We start from the raw sequence: 26,057 nt of genomic DNA on the forward strand, positions 1-26,057 counted from the left end.
AGATACAAAACAACATCTAGAATGACGTTAGAAGAATCCAGCGGCACAAGCAAAAGTCAATGCTGGGTGGTATAATCGAGATCAGAGATCCGTAAGATTCAATGAAATGGATTTCCTCAAATATTACACATAGGTGGGGGTTTAGTTGCCAGGAAGCACTAATAGAATCTAGATGTCAAAGTAACTGAGCAGTTAATGCATGTAAACTTGGATTAACATATTTGGCAAGACTGAAATAGTTGCACGTTTGCATTCAGCATAGACAATGAAAGAGTTACCGGTAATAACATATCTGAGAACTAAATTTGAGTCCAGTGGCTCCTTTAAGACCAACAGTCTGATTTCTGGGGGAAATTGAGAACTGAGCAACTTAGTATATCTTCTGAGATAAGAAGCTGATATTTCTATTAAGTCCTGGGGGCTCCATTGACTTGACTAGTCTCTCAGCTTTGTTATGATAGATAAAAATGCTTTTTTCTTCAGGAATATGCCATGCTGGAACCAAGAACTAGGATAAGTACAGTGCAGTGAGAAGTTTCCAAAGTAACTAACTACTAGCTTTTAAAAGAAGAGCAGAGGAAATACTTGTACAATTTATTTGCACTTAAGTTGAGGTTCCTCTTGAGCAGCCTTGGCTTTTCAGAAGCTTCTTTTAAAGCCCAAGTGCCCTGGTGTCCACGATCTTTCAGTGACCAACAAGCAGAGTGTTGAAGGATTCCACAAGGGTATTTCTTCTGGTTCAGTGGGCAACTGTTTTGCATGCAGAGAGTCCATGCACAAGTTCTGTACTGCAATCTTTGAAGAAAGCCCCCCTCCCCCCATTTGTGATTCAGATTCTTTAATTTGAACAAAGGTCCTGTGTGTGGCACTTTTCCTGCAGCATTATGTTCCTTACAAACAAGCACCCTCAACACAGTTAACTTGACTACAGGGATTTCCTAGGAGAATCTGACCACTGACTGGGTTAGTTCTTCCCATCACAGATGGAGGCACTCTCTTTGAATGTCACTAAAACTGGACCTCTGGTCCAATCTTTCTGGAACTTGGGGGTTTTGTGGGGGGGGGAGGCTCCTGCAGCTGCACCGCAATCCTCAAGCCCCCTCCCCCACCATACATTATGCCCTATGTTTTCCCACTGACTTCAATGGTCCTTAGCATATAATGGAGCCATGTATTTGGGAACAGCCGAATATCAGGCACTGAATCTAATATTCAGGGATATCCCGCCCCCCTCCCATAAACCCAAATTTCCCTGTGGTGTGGGGGGTTTTTGCACATCCCTAGAAAGGAGGAGGTGAAGAAGTGTCTTTCAAGGGGCACTTTACTCCCTTCTTTCTGATGGCTGGGGAAAGCCGCAGCCAGCACAAAGTAGGGGATTAAACTTGAAATGGATCACAAACTCTAGTTCAGTTTGCAAACCAGCGTATCAGTTTGTGTAAGTTTGTGGTTAGCCATGAACCATGAACTGAACTGCAAAAATGTGGTTTGTGCCCATCCCTGAAGTTTTCTCTTTGCAATTTTTTTGATTGCATTTGAGGTTTACATAATCGCATCTCACCCGGTACTTCCTACAATTCATAGCTCTTTGGCTCTCCTGTGTGTATTTCTTCATAACCTCTGCCTCAGGAGAACCTACATTAATCTTGAAGGTGCTGCTAATCTCCAGTGACACCTACTGAATTTCTTCCTGCTCTGCCATAACATAATAAGCAGAACTTGTTTGAATAGCTCAGCTTCATGTGAGGCACAAACCTCGTTCTCATTGGCTTATTTCCACATTCCCTGGTGAATTTCATCGCAAACAGCACCCTGCGGAGCAGTTCTGTGCCTGACTCTGCTGTAGTCACTTGGTCATTGCAACTTCATGAACTAAATAATCTCATATGCCAGGAAAGAGGCAGAATTGCTGGAGCTCATGGTCATTAAAGTCAGTAAACTTATCACCCTGCATAAAGAACAGAATTGTTTGCAGTCTGTCCTGCCCTTATGCATGCAAAGTCAGGTGCATCCTTTAAACAGCCAACATCAGACAGAATGTACTGCCTGCCTTTTGCACTTCTGCCAACAACTGCATCTATTTAAGAAATGATCACAAGAACTGGCTGCAAGTCTGCCGAGATTCACCAGCAGCACACAGAGACACCTAAATAGCAAGACTGAACTCAACTATCTCAAGCAATTTTTCTTCTTCTTTTGCTATGGTCCTTCTGGAATGGCAGGGAGTGGCAGCGGGCAATGGCATCATGCAACAAGGTGGATCTGATTTGTACAACCGCACTCAAACACTCCACCAAACAATCAGCCTCCAAAATAGGGAATCAAGTCACATATCGCCCACATGTGGCCTCCTGGGTTCTCTTTAGATTATTTAATCTTGCGTGAGTTTTGGGCAGCCAGCAATGGTGGGCAAACCCTGGCCCACACAGCTAGCCAGGCAGCAGGGTGGCAGAGGGGGGGTGGCTCCTTGGTGGGGACAGCTGCTGAGCAGATGGGTGGAAGGGAGGTCATGAGGCTGAGGCCCCTCCAACCCTCTCAGGTTGCCTCCCGACAGAGCCAGCCCTGCTTCTGGCTGCTGGCATCACTTCCAAAGGCTGCAGTCACAGCCATGCGCAGCACACAGCAGCATCCTGGCCCTATCAAGCCTCTCTGGGGACTGAAGAGGGGCTGGACAAATCTCACAGTGTGGACAGCCCACAGCAAACCAGACCCAAGCCTCACAGGTGCCTGGGGCTAAGTAGTAATGCACATCTTTCCAACCTTCAAGGACCTCCAGTGCTCTCCCTAGCTCCAGCCACGATGGGGTTTATATCTGCATCACTTGGATCTTCTTGGTTGGACAGGAGTGGGTTGGGCCTTCTGGAAGGTGGCCTGCTAGTTCATGATGGGTTCACCAATCAAGGGCAGGGAAGAATGTGTGTGGCAGGAACCTGGGGACATTCATCAGGAGGCCACAAAGAGAGGGAGATGGCCAACACGGGGCCTTCAGTGAAGGGCAGGAAACAGCAGAGGTTCACTGGGGGGGGCAGGCCAAATGGAGGCAAAGGTGCAAGGCTTCAAGTGCCCAAAGCATGGGCCATAAGAAGGAAGAGCTCGAGCTTCTAATGCAGACAGAACGATGTGATTTAGGAGACATTACAGAGACTTGGTGGGATGAATGGAATGTAGCAGTGGATGAATATGAATTGTTCAAGGAAAAGGGTCGAAAAGGAAGAGAGTGGTCCTGTGTGTGAGGAAAGGGTTTGCTCGTAGAGAAATACCGGAGGAGGCAGGGGAGGGTAAGGGAAGAAAGGACAAACAGTATCGTGGTTGGAGTCTGCTACGGACCACCTGACTAGGGTGAGGAGGTGGATGCTGCCCTCTTTGAGCAGCTTGACAGTCTCCCCAAGCAACATGACCTAGTAGTTAGTTATGGGGGACCTCAACTTCCCTGACATTCTGCTGAGCATCCAAAGTCATGCAACTTCCTGACCTGCCTGGCTGACAACTTCCTTTTTCAAATGATAGACGAAGCTACGAGGGGCTTGACTTAATATTGACTGATTGATTACATTTATGGATCTCCCAATCCCGGCCATAGTGGGGCTCTGGGCAATGTACAACATATTTAAAAACAAAATAAAGAGCCTGCCAGTGCTAATGGATAAAGTTCACTCAGTCCAGTTGGGTGATGCCTCTATTGGAGCTTCAGCCCCTTTAAAGGGGTGTCAATCTGCAGCGCATCATATGGGGTCTGATGGCATTTGTGGGCCATGAAAGGAATGTGCAACCATTGGTTCTACAGCATCACAGTTTGTCCCTATGGCGGGAAGACCCCATGCTGGAGAAGTAAACATTTAGTTAAATCTCATCTCTGTGAACTACTTCATTGGAACTATCACAAAATTGACTTGATTACCATCGAATCACTTAATGATCTGTCTCAAATGCAGAGAATTTTGCTTACTTTTCAATCACCCAACATTCCTTCACTAATCTTGAAGTTAAAGAAGTACTTGTGGTTGAAGGGGTTTTCCCCTGTGCATTCCTTTATTAACTCTCTAATTAATGCTCTGCTGCCTAACCTGTCCTCAAGGGAGAGCATGCAAAGTAATCCTCATCTTTGGAAGAAGGCATCAACTTCAATGCCAATACAGCAGGTTTCAATGCGTGTTTTTTTTATATTTAAAAACAATTACAGCAAAAACATAGTTTAAAAGCATACAAGAGATTAGAACATTGTAAAAACAGATGGCAAATGATATTTCTATCCGAAGTGCAGACTGCTGGCTACTTTGGGAGCAGGGGGCGGAGGGGGTGAGCAAGCTGAAGCAAATAAACAGAACAGCAGTTCAAAATGGAACTGTTGCCTTACAGGCTCTGCAGAATTGCATAAGATCCCACAGAGCCCTGATGGAGTTTGGCAGAGTTCCACCAGGTTGGGGCCAGGACTAAGAAGGCCCCATCCATCACTGAGGACAGCTGTGCATCTTTAGGGCCAGGGACTGCTAACAAGTTACTGTCCTGAGAGTACAATGCCCTCCTGTGGACAACACTAGAGGAGACAAATTGGTCTCTGACCACTCAAGGCCTTACAAGTCGATACCAAAAGCTTGAACTTGACTTGGTCCTCCACTGGGAGCCAATGCAGCTGGTGCAGTGCAGGTCATATATGTGCTATCTGTGATGTTCCTGTCAGGACTCACACTGCTGCATTCCGGATCAGCTGGAGTTCCTGGGTCAGCCTCAGGGGCTGGCCAGAGTAGAGTGAGATATAACAATCAACCATCAGGTGAGAACTGGTAGATGGGGTGATCATGGTAGGGACCATAGGGGGAAGTGACTAAGTCCTCCTATAATTCCTTTTGTTGTGGAGGGCCAAGGAAGTTCATAGCCAGTTTTTGGGAGGTCAGACTTTAATGAACTCAGAGGCACGCTGAGAGTCATTCCATGGGCAAGACTGCTGGAAAGGAAAGGAGCAAGTGAAGGGTAGGTTCACCTGAAACAAGAACTCTTGCAAGCTCAAGTCATGAACACAGAGGTTGTTGAGATGAGTGCAAATCCCCCAAGCCAGGGAGAGTGCGCCTGAGAGTGTTCAAAAAGCTTTCTAGAGAGCTTGCAGAATTTTTATCTATTGTCTTCAAGACCTCTTGAAGGACACAAGACTGAGGAGGGCAAATTTCATCCTAGTTTTCAAAAAAGGGAATAAAGATGAGCCAGGAAACTACAGACCAGTTTGACCAGGGAAGATACTGGAGTAGATTTTAAAGAAGTCAATCTGTGAAAATCTGAAGAAAAACTTGGTGATTTGAGGAAGTCAGAATGGATTTGTCAACAACCTAATTTCCTTCTTTGGTAGAGTGACAAGCTTCCTAGATAATGACACCACCACTGACATCAGTTACCTGGATCTCAGTAAAGCTTCTGACAGTTCCCCCATGACGTTCTGATGGATAAACTGGAGGACTGTGTCTAGAGAAGGGCAACAAAGATGGTGAGGGGTTTGGAGACCAAGTCCTGCAAGGTCCTGGAAGGAGCTGAGGATGTTTAGCCTGGAGAGGAGATGACTGAGAGGTGATATGATCACTATCTTCAAATATTTGAAAGGCTGCCATATAGAGGATGATGCAGAGTTGTTTTCTGCTACTCCAGAAGGTAGAACCAGAACCAACAGGTTGAAATTAAAGCAGTAGAGTTTTTAAATAAACATTAGGAAGAACTTCCTGACAATTAGAGCAGTTCCTCAGTGGAACAGGCTTCCTCAGGAGGTGGGGGGCTCTCCTTCTTTGGAGGCTTTTAAACAGAGGCTAGATGGCCATCTGACAGCAATACTGATCCTGTGAACTTAGGCAGGCCATGGGAAGGAGGGCAGGAAGAGTTGCATCAGTGCTTAGTGTTTATGGCCCCTTCTTACATGCCGAGGGAAATGATGTTCACTGCTGTTGGATCAGGCAGCAATTTTTCTCCTGGCCAGTTTGGCACGGGATCCTGGAGAGGTGTTTTGTTTTGCCATCTTCTGGGCTTCAGGGGTCACTGGGGGCATGAGGGCACTTCTGAATTTCCTGCATTGTACCGGGGGTTGGACTAGATGACTCTGGAGGTTCCTTCCAACTCTATAATTCTGTGACTGTAGACTGGACTCGAGGATACTGAGGTGGACAGGGAACTGGTTGGAGAACTACATCCAAAGAGCGGTTGCCAATGGCATTTTATCAGATTGGAGGGAGGTGTCCAGTGGGGTGCCACAGGGCTCAGTTCTGGGCCTAGTACTTTTCAGTGTTTTTTATAAATGATCTGGAAAACCGGATGAAGGGACTACTCACTACATTTGCAGATCATGCCAAAATGGGAGGAGCAGTGAACACACTGGAAAATATAGATATAATTCAACAAGTTCTGAACACCCTGGAAAAGTGGTTGTCATGAGTATAGATCCAAGTGGGCAGCTGTGTTGGTCTGAAACAATAGAACGAAGCAGTAGACATGTTGCACCTTTAAGACCAACTAAGTTTTATTCAGAATGTAAGCTTTTGTATCCTCTAAGCAGACTTCATGAGACAAAAATGGAATGGCGAGCAGCCCTTAATATAGAAAAAGTGGGCAGTGTGTTGGTATGTAGAGTCATGGGAATGTTTTTAGCAGATTAAAAGAATCACAAATTGGGGTCTGTGTTTGTTAGTGCTGAACTGGGATGAAACAACAGTGGAGGGTGATAAAAAGCAGATTGATATCATAGGTGTGAAGTGCCATAAATCTGGGTATCATTCTGGCTTTGTAAGTTCTGGGTTTAAATAGAAGGCATAGTTTCTCAAGAGGTTATAACATCATTATTGCTTGCCATTAGAAAAAAAGGAATACATTAAAATATAATTGAAGATGGGTTAGTATATGTAATAAGATAAACAGCCAATATCCCTTATCTGAGCATGTCAATACAACCCCCCCCCCCAATATTCTGATACACTGTTCTAAAAGAGAAACGCATATTAGTTTGCCATTAGAAAAACAAGGTACATTAAAATATAGTGGAAGATGAGTTAGTTTATGTAATGATATAAACAGCCTATATTTGAGTATGTCAATACAAAAAAACATTATTCTGATACATTGTTCTAAAAGAGAAATACATTGGAATACTGTGGATATATAGCTATACTCAGTGAAAGTTAGTTTAGCATATGTAATGAGATAAAAAACCAATATCCCTGTTCAGTCCTGGGGAGGTGTTCATGATAATTTGTAATTCAGCAATTTCTCTCTCCATTCTGTTCTTGAAGTTCCTTTGCAGTAAAACAGCTACTTTGAGGTCACCCATTGAATGCTTTGGAAGATTAAAGTGTTCTCCCACAGATTTCTCAGTTCTGTAATTTCTCAGTTCTGTGATTCCTGATGTCAGATTTGTGTCCATTTATCCTCTGGCGTAGGGTTTGTCCTGTTTGCCCTATGTAGAGAACTGAAGGGCATTGTTGGCATTTAATGGTATATATAATGTTGAAAGATGAACAAGTAAATGAGCCTGAGATGGTGAAGTTAATGCTGTTAGATCCAGTATGGTATGAGAATGTTGCAATTCAATATGGACAAGTGCAGAGTTCTGCATCTGGGTAATAAAAATGGGGAACACGCATACTGGATGGGAACACACTTTTGGGTAGCAATATGCGTGAACAAAGAGCCCCGTGGTGCAGAGTGATAAAGATGCAGTACTGCATTCGGAGCCCACACGGTCTGAGTTCGATCCCAGCGGAAGCTGGTTCCGGTAGCCAGCTCCAGATTGACTCAACCTCCCATCCTTCCAAGGTCAGTAAAATGAGTACCCAGTTTGCTGGGGGGAAAGCGTAGGGGGGAAGGCAAGGGCAAACCACCGTGTATAAAGTCTGCCGTGAAAACATTGTGAAAGCAACATCACCCCAGAGTCGAAAATGACTGGTGCTTGCACAGGGGACTACCTTTACCTTTTATGCGTGAACAAGAGCCTGAGTTACGGGTGGACTGTAAACTATATATGAGCAGTCAGTGTTCCTGCAGTAGCAAAAAAGGCTAATGCAGTGTATCAACAGAGGCATAACATCCAAACCACAAGATTGCATAGTACTGCTGTACACTGCATTGGTCAGGCCGCACACCTGGAGTACTGTGTGCAGTTTTCAAAGCCTCACTTCCAAAAGGATGTGGACAGAATGGAGCATATGCAGAAGAGAGCAATGAAGATGATCAGGGGCCTGGAGAACAAGACCCACTATGAGGGCCTTGGGAGTGGTCAGTCTGGAGAAGAGGAGGCGGAGGGGGGACAGGACTGCTCTCCTGAAGTCTCTGAAAGGCTGTCCCTTAGAGGAGGGCAGGGAACGGTTCCTCTTGGCAGCAGAGCATATTAGGAGTCAGGAAGAGCATCCAGCAGTGGAATCGGCTGCATAGGGAGGTGGTGAGCTCCCCTCCCTGGCAGTCTTGAAGCAGCAGCTGGACAAACACTGGCCAGGGATGCTCTATGCTGATGGTGCACTGAGCAGGGGGTTGGACCAGATGGGCAGGGCTCTCGAGGTGCGGGGTGTGGGGGTGTGGAAACCTCTGAGGCCATGAGCCCACTAGAGAAGCAGCCACAGGTACACATAGTCCCAGATGACACAGAAGTACAGAATCTCCACACAAGGTGTGGCTGGGTACAGAAGCCTGCTAACCTTCTCTGTATTTCCAGCTGGCACATCTATCCGGTGCCATGTGCAAGAAGGCATGTTAGCAATGCAAAAGAAGCATCAGAAGGGAGCAGAAGACAATTCCCAGTGGTCATGGGTGTGTCCCTCAACACTTAGTCTCTCAAAAGTGAGGCAGAACAGAGCAGGCAAATACTCTGGATTTGCCATCCTTGTGTGAGCAAAAAGGTGGACCACGAATCTCCTAAATAAGTCACCAGCAGAATCCAGATTTTCTTGGCCCATCCTGGAAGGTTCTTGTGCAGTCACAATGGTTGTGCAGTCCTCTAGGAAGACTCTTTGCTCAGAGGCAATCTACCTTTGACTGTCTAGTGGCTGGGAGGAAGTAACGGTCAGAAGGGCTTGGTCTTCATACCCTCCTCATCAGTACCCCACCACAGGCCATTGTTTGGACCAGGCTAGAATGGACAGCCCCCAAGGTTTCCCTCCTGCCCAGGATCTCTGGTTTGCAACCTTAATTCACAGCCCAACCACAGACATGCATGGTCCAAGTGACGGGGACACACTTACTTGCCATCGGAGAGATTGATGCCTCGGAAGAGAGGGTACTCCTCTGGGCTTGGCTTCCCTGTGTGATCTTCGTAGAGGAACACAGGTGACCTGCCCATCTCCATTCCCACCTGCTGGATGCCTTGCTCATTGTAAATGGAAATCAAGAAGGACTGGCTTCCTTTCTTGGCTTTTACAGTGGTTAAGATTGAGAAATCCTCAGGAAATGGAGATGCTGGAACCAAAAAAAAAAAGGGGGGGGGGAGGCTGGTTAGTTCTTTTTTGCACTGTTACCAGGATTCCATCTAAGGCCACAGTGCAGCATCACATTCTGACCTCCCTGCCGCAAGACACTGAGGGGCCCAATAGCGCCAGCTGTTTACCAAACTCAGTGAAGGAGCTGACAAATTCATAGCCTGATCTCCTTGGATCTTGGAAGCTAAGCAGGGAGATCACCAAGGAAGACTCTGCAGAGGAAAGCCACAACAAACCACCTCGGTGTCTCTTGCTGCTGAGAGCCAACATGAAACCCTAGACAAAAATGCCAGCTGTCCCCCCCACCCCACCCCGCCAACCCTGGTCCAAACCAAATATCATAACAAAACTACTCTCTTGGCTTGCTGTTACTATGAATTTATAGCAATAAAAGCATAGGCCTTTCTGTCCACCTGCTTTTTAAAACTTATTTACTTTATTTTATTATGTATCTGATGGGGATAAGGTTGCCAGCTCTGGGTTAGTTAATAACTGGAGATTTGGGGGCAGAACCTGGGGAGGGTGGAGTTTGGAGAGGGACCTCAGCAAAAAGGAGTCCACACGTCAACGCAGCCATTTTCTCCAGGGGAAATGATTTGGGTCATCTGGAGATTAAATGGAATAGCAGCAGGGGTCATTTTGTAGGAAAAAAGGTGGTGGAGCTCATCCAGGGATTGTTATGCAGCTGCACATACTATTCAATGGGCAAGGTGATGGAACTCTCAGGGAGGAGGAGGAACTCTCAGAAAGGTTCAGGAGCTGTGCTCCTGTGAGCTCCACTGAATCCAAGGCCTGAATAGCAGGAAATTTACAAGTTTGTAAAATGTGGTTTGGATCCTGTTACCATAAGGTGGATCTGTAACTGGTTGAAAGATTGCACCCAAAGAGTGCTTATGAATGGTTCCTCATCCTCTTGGAGAGGAGTGACAAGTGGAGTGCCTCAAGGATCTGTCCTGGGACCTGTTTTGTTCAACATGTTTATCAATGATTTGGATGAAGGAATAGAGGGAATGCTTATTAAATTTGCAGATGGTACTAAATTGGGAGGGGTTGCAAACACAGAAGAAGACAGAAAGAGGATACAGAATGACAAACTGGAAGAGGATACAGGCTGGAAAACTGGGCTAAAATCATAAAATGAATTTTAACAGAGATAAATGTCAAGTTCTGCATTTAGGTAGGAAAAATCCAATGCATGGTTATAGAATGGGGGAGAGTTGTCTTAGCAGTAGTATGTGCGAAAAGGATCTAGAGGTCTTAATGGATCATACGCTGAACATGAGTCAACAGTGTGATGTGGTGGCTAAAAAGGCAAATGCAATTTTGGGCTGTATCAACAGAAGAATAGTGTCCAGATCACGTGATGTGATGGTATCGCTATACTCTGCTCTGGTAAGACCTCACCTGGAGTATTGTGTTCAGTTTTGGGCACCACAATTTAAGAAAGATACAGACAAGCTGGAACAGGTCCAGAGGAGGGCAACGAAGATGGTGTAGGGTCTGGAGACCAAGTCCTATGAGGAAAGGCTGAAGGAGTTGGGGATGTTTAGCCTGGAGAGGAAGCGGCGGAGAGGTGATATGATCACCATCTTCAAGTACTTGAAGGGCTGTCATACAGAGGATGGTGTGGAATTGTTTTCTGTGGCCCCGGAAGGTAGGACCAGAACCAATGGGTTGAAATTAAATCAGAAGAGTTTCCGGCTCAACATTAGGAAGATCTTCCTGACCGTTAGAGCAATTCCTCAGTGGAACAGGCTTCCTCGGGAGGTGGTGGGCTCTCCTTCCTTGGAGGTTTTTCAACAGAGGCTAGATGGCCATCTGACAGCAATGAAGAACCTGTGAATTTTGGGGGAGGTGTTTGTGAGTTTCCTGCATTGTGCAGGGGGTTGGACTAGATGACCCTGGGGGTCGCTTCCAATTCTATAATTCTATGAAATCTCCAGGTGCCACCTGGTGGTTGGCAACCCGCAATGGGGACCCAAAGCTGTCCTCTCCTCCATTTTATCATTAGAACAGCCCTGTGAGGTAGGCTAGGCAGAGAATGTGGGACTGACCCAAGGTCTCCCAGCCAGCTTCCCTGGCAGAGTGGAGCTCTGAGCCAGACCACGACACCCTGCTGCAGGCAGAGAATGAAGCTGGGAGACTTGATTGTGGCTCTCAGCACCTTCAGGATGACTGTGGGTGTTCTGGGGCCAAAACGGAAAGGCCTGGGAAACCCTAGCCCAAGTGAAACAATCCACCACCCACCTCATGTGACCTGCAGCAGAAGCTAAGATTTGGGGTTGGCATAATCTACCAGAAAATAATGCTCTATGTCTGCAAACTGGCCCCCAGCCCCAGAATGGAGATGGAAGCTGCAGAGCCAAAAGAATGAAGCAACACCCTGAACCAGGTTATTTTCACAGCACAAGGGAACATTTAAGCCAGCTGCTCTAAGACTCCGGTCCCCAACCCGCCATGAAATGCCTTCAGGACGCCATTGCCTGAGTTGCCCCCCTGCACCCTGTTTGCCTCCAGGCTCCCTTGCATATCGATGAACTAAGGATAGTAAAAAGAGGGCTAGAGCGGAGCTGGCAATGGATTTGTGACCAAGGAACAAGAACACTTTCTGCAAAGTGGCAGTGAAGGCAGCAAAGTGCTCCTCCTCCTCCTCCTCCTCTGTTGCATCCAGCTCAGTGGTTGAGAGTTATTAGGCAACTGACCACCCCTTCAGTGGCTCCAAAAGCAGATAACAATTTGGCCATTAGCTGTTACATAATTGCAACAGTCTTTTTGGATGAAGTGTGCCTTCTTTAACATCCAAATGTCACAGACTCGCTGTACACTACATTGGTCAGTTAAATGCAAGCAGCCGGTGTGATGCAGCTATAAAGAAAGGCAAATGCCATCTTGGGGTGTATCAACAGAGGCATAACTTCCAAATTGCAAGATGTCACAGTTCTGCTGTACACTGCCTTGGCCAGGCCACACCTGGAGTGCTGTGTGCAGTTGTGGAGGCCACTTCCAAAAGGATGTGGACAGAATGCAGCTGGTGCAGAGGAGAGTGACAAGGATGATCACGGGCCTGGAGACCAAGCCCTACAAGGAGGAAAGGCTGAGGGACTTGGGACTGTTCAGTCTGGAGAAAAAGAGGTGGGGGGATATAGAATCCTAGAGTTGGAAGGGATCTCCAGGTTCATCTAGTCCAACCCCCGGCACAATGCAGGAAACTCACAAATACCCTCCCCCCCACACACACACACACACTCCGTTCCTGCCCTCCTTTTCTAATTCAGAACCTGGAAAAAGTCAAACAAATTTGCATCAAAGAATAAATACATTAATAGAAGGATACAGTCAGGGCCAGCCCTAGACTGTCTGGCACCCTAAGCAAGATAAACTTCTGGCGCCCCCCCCCCCTGCACTGAGGACGTCACTGAGTCATGTGAGGGGGCCCCATTTTAGCGCCCCCAGAAGGCCGGGACCCTAGGCTATCACCTAGTTTGCCTAATGGCAGGTTCGGCCCTGGATACAGTACGTGTACAACATATAATATCAAATATCCAGCGTGTGCACACTAACGACAATATAATAGTTGCGTCCCTGGATTTCTGCGAATTTCTCTTTAAATGCATCTTCAGTTGGATCCACATAGCTTTCTCTTCCTTATACCTTGCCCCAGTGAAATTATCAATAGTCTAGAAAATAACGTTATCTTCTAGACTTTTAATAATTTTGCTGGGACGATTTATAAGGGAAAGTGTCAGGAACAAGTCCCTGACTGTTCTGCCTTTAGTGTTTAAATGCTGTTTTCATTGCTGGTTTTGTTAACCTTGCTCAGGGCTTTTTCTGTAGAAGGAACTCCTTTGCATATTAGGCCAACCCCCCACCCCCCAATATAGCCAATCCTCCAAGAGCTTACAGGTCTCTTAGTCCAGGACCGACTATAAGCTCCTCCAGGAGGACTGGCTACATCAGGGGTGTGTGGCCTAATAGGTAAAGCAGTTCCTGCTAAAAAAAACAAAAAAAAAACCCTGACCTTGCTGATTATTGGCTGATTATTATTCCTCACAGCAACTGGTGAGGAACTGACCACTTGACCCCCGGGGCACAGCAACTGCTAGTGGGATGCCCCAAGGATCCATTCCATCCCCGGTGCCCTTAAGCTTCCATGTAAAGTCTCCGTTTGGAAATAGCTGAAGCCGCAGCAGAAGGCCAGCAGAGCTTGACTCCACTTCAGGGGTCATCCCCAGATGACTGCAGGCCTAGGAGAGGGAGCCGGAGCCCACCCACCTGCTGCTGCCCTTGCTCTCTCTCCCTTGCCCAGAAGAGAAAAGGGAAGGTCCCCTCATTCGCCAACTGGAGAACCAGGCACAGAACTTTCCCCAGACACTGGGGGGTGGGGGGCAAAGCTTTGTTTTTGGAAGAGTGAAAACCTAGGGACAAGGCAAAATTCCAGAGCTCTCTGGTTCTGTTCTGAATATCCCCACTTCAATTTGATTTCTTTCTCACAAGGACTGAGCACAAAAGAAAGAAGATGATATTGGATTTTTATCCCACCCTCCACTCAGAATTTCAGAGTCTCAGAGTGACTCACAATCTCCTTTTACTCCCTCCCCCACAACAGACACCCTGTGAAGTGGGTGGGGATGAGAGGGCTCTCACAGCAGCTGACCTTTCAAGGATAACCTCTGCCAGAGCTACGGCTGACCCAAGGCCATTCCAGCAGCTGCAAGTGGAGGAGTGGGGCATCAAACCCGGTTCTCCCAGGTAAGAGTCTGCACAATTAACCACTACACCAAACTGGCTCAAAGAGAAGGCTCCTTAGTGATAGCTGCAATAAACAAAACTGATGATGACAAAGTCAACATATGAAATGGAAAAGAAACAGAATGGCCTCCTCATCCTCTCAGAGTTCCTGAGAAACAGAACCGCTTCAAAGTGTGAATGCTCTGCTGGGCTGAGAGCCGAACGTAGAGATCCTAAAGCTGCAGGAAACAGGAGCCTTCTGATTAGCCCAAGCACAGTGAGTGTCCTTTGGCCTGGGCAAAAGCAAAGCGCTTTCCCCCTCCCTGCATTTGCCGCTTCCCTCCCAAACACCCTCAATTATCAAATCCCCAGGCTGCTTCCCTTAGAAAACTCCTCAGCAATTACTTGCATTGTCTTTCATTTGAGAGTTGAAGGAACAGCCAGTTATTTGGACAATGTGTGTTATTAAAAAGGAAGTGATGGAAGGCTTCACAGAGAGCTGGGCTTCCATCCAAGTGACATATCCAAAATCTAAATTGTGCCTGTCACTTTCCAGGGGTTCCGTAAGCAAGGCTTCCCTTGTGCCATCAGGGCTCAGCCCCCAAAGTCAGTAGCCCTGCCAGGGCTCAGCCACAGAGCAGGCAAATATAGAAACAGATGAGCTCATCTTAGGGACGTGTGCAAACCCCTCCCCTCCACAAGATGTTTCCCTTGTTTTACTGTTGTGTGTGGGGATCAACGTTGCCTTAATCCAGGTTCCTGCCTGGCTCACTGGAGCCTTTAGGTCTGAGCTTGGGGACTCAGAACAATGGGCAGGAGGAGCCAAACCCCTGCTGCCCTGCTCCAATCACGGCCCCCCTGCTGGTTTGAATGATCCAATGGTGTCCTGGCACAGGAACCTTCAAGTGTATAGAGCTGGCCCCATTGGCCCAGTAAAGTAGTCTAGTTTACATGTTACCGCGCTGTAACTAATAAAGAGAGCTATGATCACTGCCACCGCATTGAACTCACTATATTATATCTGCATTGATCCCACTATATTATATTTGCACTGAACCCACTATATTATATTTACTGAAACATTTTTCTGCTTCCCTTAACATCCTTCAGAATGTTCTCCCAGCTGACTACATCAGTCCCAAAATTCCACTTTAGGAAGAGGAAAATCATGGCAAGTGACTTCCACAATACCACAACAGTCAGTTTTTCTCCCCCTGCACCCCCCTACTAGCAGTGCATCTGCTAATTCAATGCATCATCAACAGGGCTTCCATTCCCCCCCCCCTCCAATTTCCCCTGCCCTGCAGCAGCCCTTTCCCTTTCTGCACCACCAGGGAGCTTTTTTAGGGTTTTCTCTGACACCGTGGTAGTCCCCAGAGAGCCAGTTTGTTGTAGCGGTTAAGTGCGTTGACTCTTATCTGGGAGGACCTGGTTTGATTCCCCTCTCCTCCACTTGCACCTGCTGATGTAACCTTGAGTCAGTCACAAGTTCTCACAGAGCTGTTTCTTTCAAGAGCAGTTCTCTCAGAGCTCTCTCAGCCATACCAACCTCACAGGGTGTCTTTTGTGAGGAGGGGAAGGGAAAAGAGATTGTAAACCGCTCTGAAACTCCCTCGGGGAGTGAAGGGCAGGGTATAAATCCAATCTCTTCTTTTAACAATCCAAAAATTGGTGCACAATCGGTGTTGAATTCCATCCCCCCCACCCAAACACATTTTTTGAAATGGATGCTGCAGGAATCTACTCCCTACTGAATCAACAGTGAGACTGGTGAGGAGGGAGGGGGGGAGAGAGAGAGCTTCTAACTGCTTCTCCCCATTCCCCCCCCCACCTTGGCCACTGCTTCTTCCCACTGCTTCTCTCTTTGTAAAAGTTATAAGAAGTGATGTTACTGAAGAAGTTCTAAAAGGACAGCTGAGGCATCATTAATGCATGGGTGGGCACAGTGACTGAGAGGTAGGGGGCAGGTGGAGAGGAGGTGGGATTGCTTCCAAACAGTGTCAGTTTGTAGACACCACCTTTTAAAACCTTCCTTAGCAATCCTGACAGGCGAATAAACTTCCAAAGGCAGCTGTGGTGCTGTGGATGGATGTGGACTCCCTGCAGGCTGAAGAAGACTGGAGCCCTGCAACCACATCATTCTCCACAGCAAGGTGAGAGACTGAACAAGCAAAGGTGCCCCAGGCTGAACCACAGATAAACCAGTGGCCATGTAAATGGCTCCTTTTGGCGAAGGCACTCAGAAGGAGAGTGGCACAGGACACCTGTACCACCTCAAGACCTGCAGTGCCCAGGATCTTTGACATCTCACCTCACATAAACAAAGTGATTGTAATTCCCAGGAATAAAGGTGAGGCTGCCTCTGACCAGCTGCACAGTCCATTTCTTATACTACTGCAGAGCATCAGTGCATTCCCACACCCTGGACCCCTCACAGTCGCCTTGCCAAAAATATACGATTTCTTTTTCAGCTCCAAGCAGTGCTTCTCTCTCTCTCTCCCAGCAGGAGCTCTTTTGCATATTAGGCCGCTCCGCCTGGCCTGGGAGCACATGGAGACCACATGGTGGGTGGGGCCAGCCAGAGCCCTGGCCAGCCCAGGAGCACAGCACAGCGGTCGGCTCCAGCAGAAGAAATCCCCTGGCTCCAAGCACCAGCCCAGGAGGCCGCTGGCTCAGTGCTGCTTATTTTCATAGCCAGTTGCCCCCAACTCCCATCTAAGGCAAAATTCCAGGCTGGGGTTGATGTTTCCTACTCAGAAGGAAAAGTCAAGGAGTTTTCCTTTGACTAAAAAATAATAGTAATAATTACAAATCCCCCCTGACAGGCTAGGGTCAAGTTTTGTCTAAAGCAAAAATTGGAGATGAAACTTGAGGCTCTTGCCTAAGCAAAGCATCCACTTCAGTGCAGCGAGGTCCATGCAGCTGCTGTGAAATGCCAGCCTCGTTGGAAACGTGCCCATGAATGAAGCCCCCGGGGCTCAGCCAGTGGTTTAATCCACTCAGGAACACTGAGAAGGAGGAAGTCTGACTTCAACATTTGTACCCAGGGGCTCTGCCATCATGTTGGGGAATGAATATCCTTCTGCAGTGTAACTTGCTTAATTCAGACCGTCCAATAAAACAATGAAGAAGACAACATTGGATTTATATCCCACCCTCTACTCAGAGTCTCAGAGCGGCTCACAATCTCCTTTACCTTCCTCCCCCACAACAGACACCCTGTGAGGTGGGTGGGGCTGAGAGGACTCTCACAGTAGCTGCCCTTTCAAGGACAACCTCTGCCAGAGCTAATGCTGACCCAAGGCCATGCCAGCAGGTGCAAGTGGAGGAATGGGGCATCAAACCTGGTTCTCCAAGATAAGAGTCTGCACACTTCACCACTACACCAAACTGGCTCTCTGAATCAGCCTAGGGATGAATGTTACTCCATCTTTCAACTTGGGTGGCCCAGGAGCACAGGCTTCGGGGGGCCAAGGCGCCATGCTGTGATTAAACTTTTAAATTACATTTAATAGTCTTGGAGAGCTGATGGCTACTCCAAGGTAGTAGAATACAGATCATTAGGACTTTTTTTTGTAGCAGGAACTCCTCTGCATATTAGGCCACACACCCCTGACTGATGTAGCTAATCCTCCCAACAGCTTCCAGGGCTCTTAGTTCAGGGCCTACTGTAAGCTCTTGGAGGACTGGCTACATCAGGGGTGTGTGGCCTAATCTGCAGAGGAGTTCCTGCTACAAAACAAGCCCTGCACATCACCCTCCACAATCCTGGGAATTCAGCAATCTGGATTTAGCAGCAGAACAAAGTCAAATTTTTGAGTCAGCTGGCAAAAAGTAGTTGGGGGTGCAGTTATTTCAGCCCATCACCTGTGCTTGGTGCTCCAGAACAACCACTGCCTCTGGCCAGTTCCCTGGTTCCACATCCTGGCCGCTCCCTGCTGCCAACCTCTTAAAGGACAAGCCCCTGGAAGTGCCCAGACCCTCTGCTTATAAAGGGAGGGGGGCAGAGAGGCAACAGCCTGGCCAGTCTTTCAGTGCTGTGGTATCAAAAGGCAACCACAGACAGTCCTCTTAAAATCCACAGCTTTTTCACAGTTTAAGTTTACCTTGGCTGAATCTTGGCTCCCCCACTGAAATTCAATCTCTGCCTCTCACAACAAGCACTTCAGATCTGAAATTACACCCCTACCACAATAAATTTCCGATTTTGGAATGTGGAGGCGAATATGAGTCATGCCCAAGCATAGTCATGGGATAGAAGACCAGAGTTCTTACCAGGATAGAGCTGCTTGGTTGGGGCGCTCAGCTGAGCATCTTTCGTTACTCGATAAGCCACATCCGGTTCTTTGGAAGACCTTCTGCTTGTGCAAAAACCTGTTGTCTTTGATATGCCGTCAGGTAAATTGTGAAAATCTAATACCTTCAAGAGATCCGCAGGCTCTGGGGCAAAGAAAGAAGGGGAGAAGACAGAATCAGCAGGGGAAAGAAAGTGCCGTTGCAAAGATCCAATACAGGCAGGGTTGCCAACCTCCAGCTGGTACCTGGGGATCTCCCACAATTTCAGCTGATCTCCAGGCTACAGAGAACTGTCTTCCTTTGGGGAAATGGCAGCTTTGGGCTCCACAGCATTGTACCCCACTGGGCTCCCTCCCCTCCTCAAACTCCACCCACAAACCTCCAGGCATTTCCTAGCCCGGAGCTGGCAGAAAGGGAAGGGGGCAAACTGTCATCTGAGAGGAGAGGAAGGAAATTCTCTCCCAAAGGGGCTTTGCCTTGAGCCTTTGGGATTTGGGAGATTTTTAAAAATCAGGCATCAGAACCATTCCTGCCATTCGATTTTGTTTCTTGTGCTGCTCTTGCCTCTCCCATTACTGTAAGGGGCTAGCAAATACACCAGAGTCAAAAGAAGACATCTCTTTAAAAATTCCACAGAAGCATCATATCAAGGAACATGGACTCCATGAGCATAATCAAAGCAGCAAATGCCCACCATGGGTTGCAGTCATCCAGGACAAAAAACTGGGTTGCAGTCATCCAGGACAAAAACCTGCCCCCAGAGCCTTCCCCATCCACGCAGAAGGAACACACACACACACACACCCCCCGCTGCATTTGCTCAGCTCTTCTAAACCAGCTTGTTTGGCATGCAGCGCTATCCCCAACTTGATCAGTTCCTGGCAGAATAGCTGGGGTCGGGGAGGAGACCCTCCAATCTGGGGGAGCAGAGAAAAGCAAGATGAGCCCCTGGCCCCTCCCCTGTGGCATGCTCTGGTCCACATGAGGGGTTGCCAACTTCCACATGAAGCACAACTGATCCCCAGGCTGCACCGATTGTTTCCATTGGAGGCCATGGGTGGAAGATGGGCTCTGTAGCATTATGCCTCACTCCAAACCCGCCTCCCCAGACTCCACACCCCAATCTCCAGGGCTGGCAGCTGAAGAAGGCCCCGCAGCACAAAGGGCCACCCCAAGACGGGCTGCAGGCAGTGCCAGAGGTTCAGAAAGAGGCCCCAGAGAAAGACTGTCTCTGTTGTCCTTGGGCAAGGACAGGCCCAAATGCCTATTCAAGGCACACCCACGAGCCAAGAAAAACAGAGGAAGTTGTTTGGATTATGGAGGCCCAACACAACTAGGCTAATTACTGTGGCAGCATTTAGGGCCAAACAACACATTCTGGCGAGGTGGGCTAAGGTTCCCCCCTGCAGGCACATAGCAGCCCCTCCGAAAGGTGAATCTAAGCACAGGAGAAGGAGGGCTCCTGCCTTCATCTCCACACCATTTCCCTGAGCTAGACATACCCCTTGGCATGTCACTAACTCCCTGCTGGGACTGTTTCAGCTCAGGAAAAATGGCATGGCTGGAAAGAAAGAACCCTTTCCTCTTCCCATGCTGCATTTCTGAGAAGAATTGGGCTCCTGGAGACTTTAAAAATGCCTTTCCCCAGAGTAGCTGCAGGACTGCAGGGAAAGCGTGCTGAATCCCAGGAACCCCAACCAAACTTCCCCCCAAAATGCAACATCTCGTTTGGCCCTGAAGGAGAAATGCATGAACTCCATCAGTTACAATACAATACAATAACCTTCACTGGCATGACATTGCACATAACAGGGAACCAATCCATCCATCAAATGGCAATTTGCAAATACATTAAGCGCTTGCTAGGGATAAAAAATTTGCAACAGTTTCAATTACCAATTGGTTCCGAGTTGACAACAAGAAGACAATTTTATATTCATAGAATCACAGAGTTGGAAGGGACCTCCAGGGTCATCTAGTCCAACAATGCAAGAAACTCACAAATACCTCCCCCTAAGTATTGAAGTCAGAGGCTCTCTGCTCACAAACTGAGTTCGATCCTGGCAGAAGCTGGGCTAGGTCACCGGCTCAGGTTGACTCAGCCTTCCATCCTTCCGAGGTCGGTAAAATGAGTACCCAGCTTGCTGGGGGGAAAGTGTAGATGACTGGGGAAGGCAATGGCAAACCACCCCGTAAAAAGTCTGCCGTGAAAAAATGAAAGCAATGTCACCCCAGAGTCGGCAGCAACTGGTGCTTGCGCAGGGGACTCCCTTTACCTTTAAATTCACATTGCTATCAGATGGCCATCTAGCCTCTGTTTAAAAACCTCCAAAGGAGAGCACACCACCTCCCGAGGAAGCTTGTTCCACTGAGGAATCGCTCTAACAGTCAGAAAGTTCTTCCTAATGTTGAGCTGGAAACTCTTCTGATTTAATTTCAACCCACTGGTTCTGGTCCTTCCTTCTGGAGCCACAGAAAACAATTCTGCACCATCCTCTACATGACAGCCCTTCAAGAACTTGAAGATGATGATCCTATCACCTCTCAGCCACCTCCTCTCCAGGCTAAACATGCCCAGCTCCTTCAACCTTTCCTCATAGGACCCCAGACCCCTCACCATCTTCATTGCCCTCCTCTGGACCATTCCAGCTTGTCTATATCCTTCTTAAAATGTGGTGCCCAAAACTGAACACCATACTCCAGGTGAGGTCTTACCAGAGCAGAGCAAAGCAATACCATCACGTCACGTGATCTGGACACTATACTTCTGTTGATACAGCCCAAAATTGCATTGGCCTTTTTAGCCACATCACACTGTTGACTCATGTTCAGCGTATGACCCACTAAGACCCCAAGACCCTTTTTGCACATACTACTTGCACATTAATGGAAACAGGCCTATCAGCAGCTATTATAATATTAAATTCTTGAATCCCACTTTTCCATCAAAGCGGACAGGCTCATGGGGCTGAAATAAAAGCTAAATAAAATCTCCATGTCTGGGGGCAATCACCTCCCCCTGGATCAGACTTCAGAACAGTACTCCATGCCACACAACACAGTCTATAAATCCACTGGGCTGCTGCTGCCCCCTCGTGCACCCCCCCCCTCCCATTTGGAGCTCCAGTTCCAGAATTCTTCCCATTCCCGTTCTTCTTAGCTTTTGCCAATCTTTTTCGCTGCAGCCCCCCATCATGCTCTTCCCCAGTGGCTGGAAAAGAAGACCTGCAGCCGCAGCACCCTCCCCCCCAAAGCAGCCACCGGTCGGAGGGAGAGCAGAGAAGCCATGCTGCAGTGGAGAGGGTGCTAAAGACAAGCCAGTCCTCGGGATGGCCACAGCTGAGCCTGCCCCCTTTGGAGCAGCAAGAGCCATTGGGTGCCCTTTTCCCCCAGAGCAGCAAATGGCTCGTTGGCCAATGGCAGCTGCAGTGTGCCTAAAGACTTGCTAAGAACACATTTCTCTTGCACACATGGCCCCGCCTCCTCCTTGTGCCTCACCACACCACACCACACCTCTCTCTGTCTTTCTCACACAAACAATACTCACTCCTCTTGCACAGTCATCACTAGCCATGTGGGGACTGTCCAATGCGGTGTCCCCAGCAAATGCCTAGTTTGCTTAATGGCAGGGCCAGCCCTGCCTGTCCACTGTCATGTTTTTAGTCTTACTAATAGGAGGGAAGGTTTAGTAAGCTGAGGACTGGGGGGGAGTGATTGTGGTTTTTTGTGTGGTGCTGCTGGGTGGGGTGAGGGAGGCGGGAAGGAGGATGGCGACTGAGAACACCACTCCAGGTGCCAACTCTGGACTGGGGGCCCTGGTTATCCAGGGCAAGGGGAGAGGTCTTGGTATGGAAAGGGGCTGAGATATGGATATGCTCAGTCCTTTCCAACCTTCGTCCCATCCCACGAAATGTCAGTGAGATGCTGCGGATCGTTCACTCCCCTTCAGCACTGATGCTATGCAATGCTATGCCCATCAACAGTATGACTAGGACACTGCAAGCTTATCTTGCAGCTCAGTTGGTGGATCTGGCTTGTGTGGCTGAGACTTAGATTCAGTCACCTGGAAAGATCTTGCCTCAGTCCTATATCAGTCTTGAACCTGAGGGTGGGGGAGAGGTGGCCTTGCTTATCTGGAAGGCTTTCTCCTTCAAAGTGCTCTCCATCCTGAAGAACACCAGAATTGAATGTGTTGGCCTGGTGCGGAAGTCTGAGGTGAATCTTGCCATATGTCTGGTGCATCGTCTGCCTAGCGCATCAGCAGATGGCCTTCTGGGCCTGATGGAGGCAGTGGTTGGGTGGGCCTTGGAGTTCCCATGGCTTAGTCCTGGGGGGTTTCAGTTTCCATGCAGACAAACCTGCTGCCCCTATCCAGGCTTTGGAATTGGTGTCTCCCATGGCAGCACTAGGACTCAACCAAATTGCTGCAGGTCCCACACATCAGGCAGGCCACACACTGGATTTGATCTTTGGCATGGGGTTGAATGTGGATCTGATCTTGAAGGAAGACGTGCTATGGTCAGACCACTTGATTTTGAAGGCCCAGCTGGACATTCCCACTCCTTCCTTTCTAGGTGGTAAGATGATTTTTGCTCACCCGCAGAGACTGATGGACGCCACTGGGTTCCAGAGTGCTCCATGGAATCCACAGTCCTCCTGCATCTCATTAGATTAGCTGATAGAAGACTGGAACTCCTGTCTCACTGAAGCCATCTATGAGATCACACCCCGACATCCTCTACGCTCCCATGGAAAATCTTCCCCCAGTATGCAGACGAACTCACGGGGATGAAACAGGAGCTTCGACAATTACAGCAAATACATATGAAGAAGTGGCCAGAACATCTCATAGGACTCTTATGAAATCCTATGAGATGGCAGTGAAAGCTGCAAAGAGGGAATTCTATTCAGCCTCCATTGCATCCACAGGTTCAGGCCAGACTCAGTTGTTTGGGGTAATTCAGTCAATAACATCCCTCACAACAAGAGGTTCAAACAATTTGGCAATTAGTTCAGAGGCATTCATGAGCTTTTTCACATATAAAGTCCTGTTGCTCCATGACTTACGAATGAATTTTGATACAGTTGGTGAACTGGAGGCCCCTTGGTCCTCTTTGGGCTCAGTTTGTGACTCTTTTAGTCTGCTCTCTTCTTCTGATATTGACAGGGTCCTGAGTGCCGTCATACCAACCACTTGCCTGCTTGACCCATGTCCCCCGTGGCTGGTCAAGGCTGGCAACAAGAGGATCCAGGGCCCTGTGAAGGAAATTATCAACCTATCCTTGGAGTCAGGAGTGTTTCTAGAGGGCCTTAAGGAAGCAGTGGTTGTACTGCTCTTTAAAAGGCATCAATGGATCCCTCCAAGCTGGCCAATTACTGCCCAGTCTCAAATCTACCATTTCTGTGTAAGGTAACTGAGAGACGGTAGTTGAGCAAACTTAGGGCTGCCTAGAGGACACATCGGTGCTAGACACATTCAAGTCTGGCTTCTGCTCTGGCCATAGGACTGAAGTCATCCTGGTTGCTCTAATGGATGATTTCCAAATGCAGCTGGATTGAGGCAGGTCAGTGCTGCTATTACTGTTAGATCTTAGAGCAGATGTTTGACAAAGTCAACTATGATCTGCTGACTCACCGCCTCACCGATGTGGGAATATGGGGGATGGCCTTCAATGGCTCTCCTCTTCTCCATGGTCAGGGACAGTGGGTGGCACAAGGGGAGGATGTGCCCACTAGATACCCTATGGTGTGTGGGGGGAGGGGTCCCTCAAGTGCACTCCTCACCCCAATGTTGTTCAATATCTTTATGCACCCACTTGCCCAGCTGGTACAGAGTTATGGCCTAAGGTGTTATCAATATGCCAATGACACCCAGCTGTATCTGCTGTTGGATGACCAGCTGGCCTCTGTCCCATCATCATGGTGGGCTGGCTAAGAAAGAGCAGGCTGAAGCTGAACCTGCTAAAGATGGAGGTCCTGTGTCTGGGGGGAGCAGATCTGGAGTTGAATCGTAGATTGCCGGCCGTTGACAGGGTGCTCTTAATTCTGGCCACTGTAATCCATGTGATGGTCACTTGCAGACTAGACTACTGTTACTTGCTCTATACTGGCCTACCCCTGGGTCTGATTTGGAAACTCCAATGGGCCCAGAATGCAGCAGTGTGAGCCCTGATGAGAATGCCTTGGATGGCACATATTCAATGTGCACCAGCTGCACTGGCTTCCAGTCAAGTGCCAAGTCAGAGTCAAGGTTTTGGTGATGACCTTTAAGGCCTTGAACAGTCTGGGACTGACATATCCACAGGACCACCTCCTCTGCTATGTCCCTGGAAGAGCATTACACTCGACTGGTTGTAACTTGTTAGTGATTCGGCTGTCCTCAACGAAAGCCAAGACTTTTTCAGTCCTGGGTCTGACCTGGTAGAACTCTCTGCCAGAGAACATCAGGGGCCTGTGAGATCTTTTACCATTTTGCAGGGTTGTAAGGCAGAGATGCTCCGCCAGGCTTTTGATTAGGACAGTGACAGTTGCTGAGCTGGCACCCCTTTCCCCCTCTGTCTCTTTGAGGTTCCCCCTGTTGTAGTGTCCAGAAATCTGGAACAGAAGGTTAATCTTAGCATACCAAGGGGAGGGGGGTTATAACTTTTCTTAGTGAACTGTTTTATTGGTTTTATATAATTGTATTTTATCCTGAGGACTGGAGGACTGGAAGGTAGCAAATGTCACCCCCCCCCCCCCCATCTTTAAAAAGGGTTCCAGAGGAGAGCCGGGAAATTACAGGCCAGTCAATCTGACTTCAATACTGGGAAAGTTGGTAGAAATCATTATCAAAGAAAGAATGAGTAGGCACACTGATGAACACAAGTTATTGAGGAAGCCTCAGCATGGGTTCTGTAAGGGAATATCTTGCCTCACTCAGAGTTCTTTAGTGTACATAGAATGGTGTGTGCATGCAGGTTAGAATGCTCACGCACCACACCCTTCTTTATTTTTGTTTTAAACAATTTTATTGATAACATATGGTAACAATTTCCGTTAATAACTTCTTTTCATCTATCCCATATGCTTCTTTCTAATCATCCCTCCCCCCGTTACTTGACCCCCGCCTGTGTTGTTTACTTAAAATACTAACATTAAAAGGTACCGTTAATTACTAAGAACTAAAATTAATATTCTTCTTTCTTTTAAAGTTTAATCATTATCAAAAATTGTCCAAAGTCCTTTTACTTTTACCCTGTAAGCCGCCCTGAGCCTGCCCCGGCGGGGAGGGCGGGATATAAATAAAATTTTATTATTATTATTATTACTTTCCACTAGTCTTCTACATAACTTCTAAATTTTTAAACTTTTAAAATCTTCTAAATCATAGTCTCTTAAAGTTCTTGTTAATTTGTACATCTCACTCCATGTCATAATTTTTACAATCCAATCCCATTTTTCTGGTATTTTTTCTTGCTTCCATAACTGCGCATATAGTGTCCTAGCAGCTGAAAGCAAGTACCAAATTATAGTTCTATCTTCTTTTGTAAATTTTTCCATTTGTAATCCCAACAGAAAAGTCTCTGCAGCTTTCTTGAATTCATATCCCAAGATCCTAGGAATTTC

At 47.7% G+C, this 26,057-nt stretch overlaps 1 protein-coding gene across 1 annotated transcript in view; it reads right to left on the bottom strand.

Annotated features, from left to right (window-relative positions):
- Positions 1 to 26,057, bottom strand: part of COL5A1 (collagen type V alpha 1 chain) — a 451,358-nt gene that overhangs the window by 334,768 nt on the left and 90,533 nt on the right. Inside the window, exons 2-3 of the mRNA XM_060250656.1 lie at positions 18,432 to 18,596; positions 9,195 to 9,408 (exon numbers count right to left, since the gene is read on the bottom strand). Of these exons, the coding sequence (XP_060106639.1) occupies positions 9,195 to 9,408; positions 18,432 to 18,596 (379 nt within the window). The remainder of the gene's footprint in view (positions 1 to 9,194; positions 9,409 to 18,431; positions 18,597 to 26,057) is intronic.

This window comes from Heteronotia binoei, chromosome 12, assembly GCF_032191835.1.
Source record: "Heteronotia binoei isolate CCM8104 ecotype False Entrance Well chromosome 12, APGP_CSIRO_Hbin_v1, whole genome shotgun sequence".
Taxonomy (NCBI): Eukaryota; Metazoa; Chordata; class Lepidosauria; order Squamata; family Gekkonidae; genus Heteronotia; species Heteronotia binoei.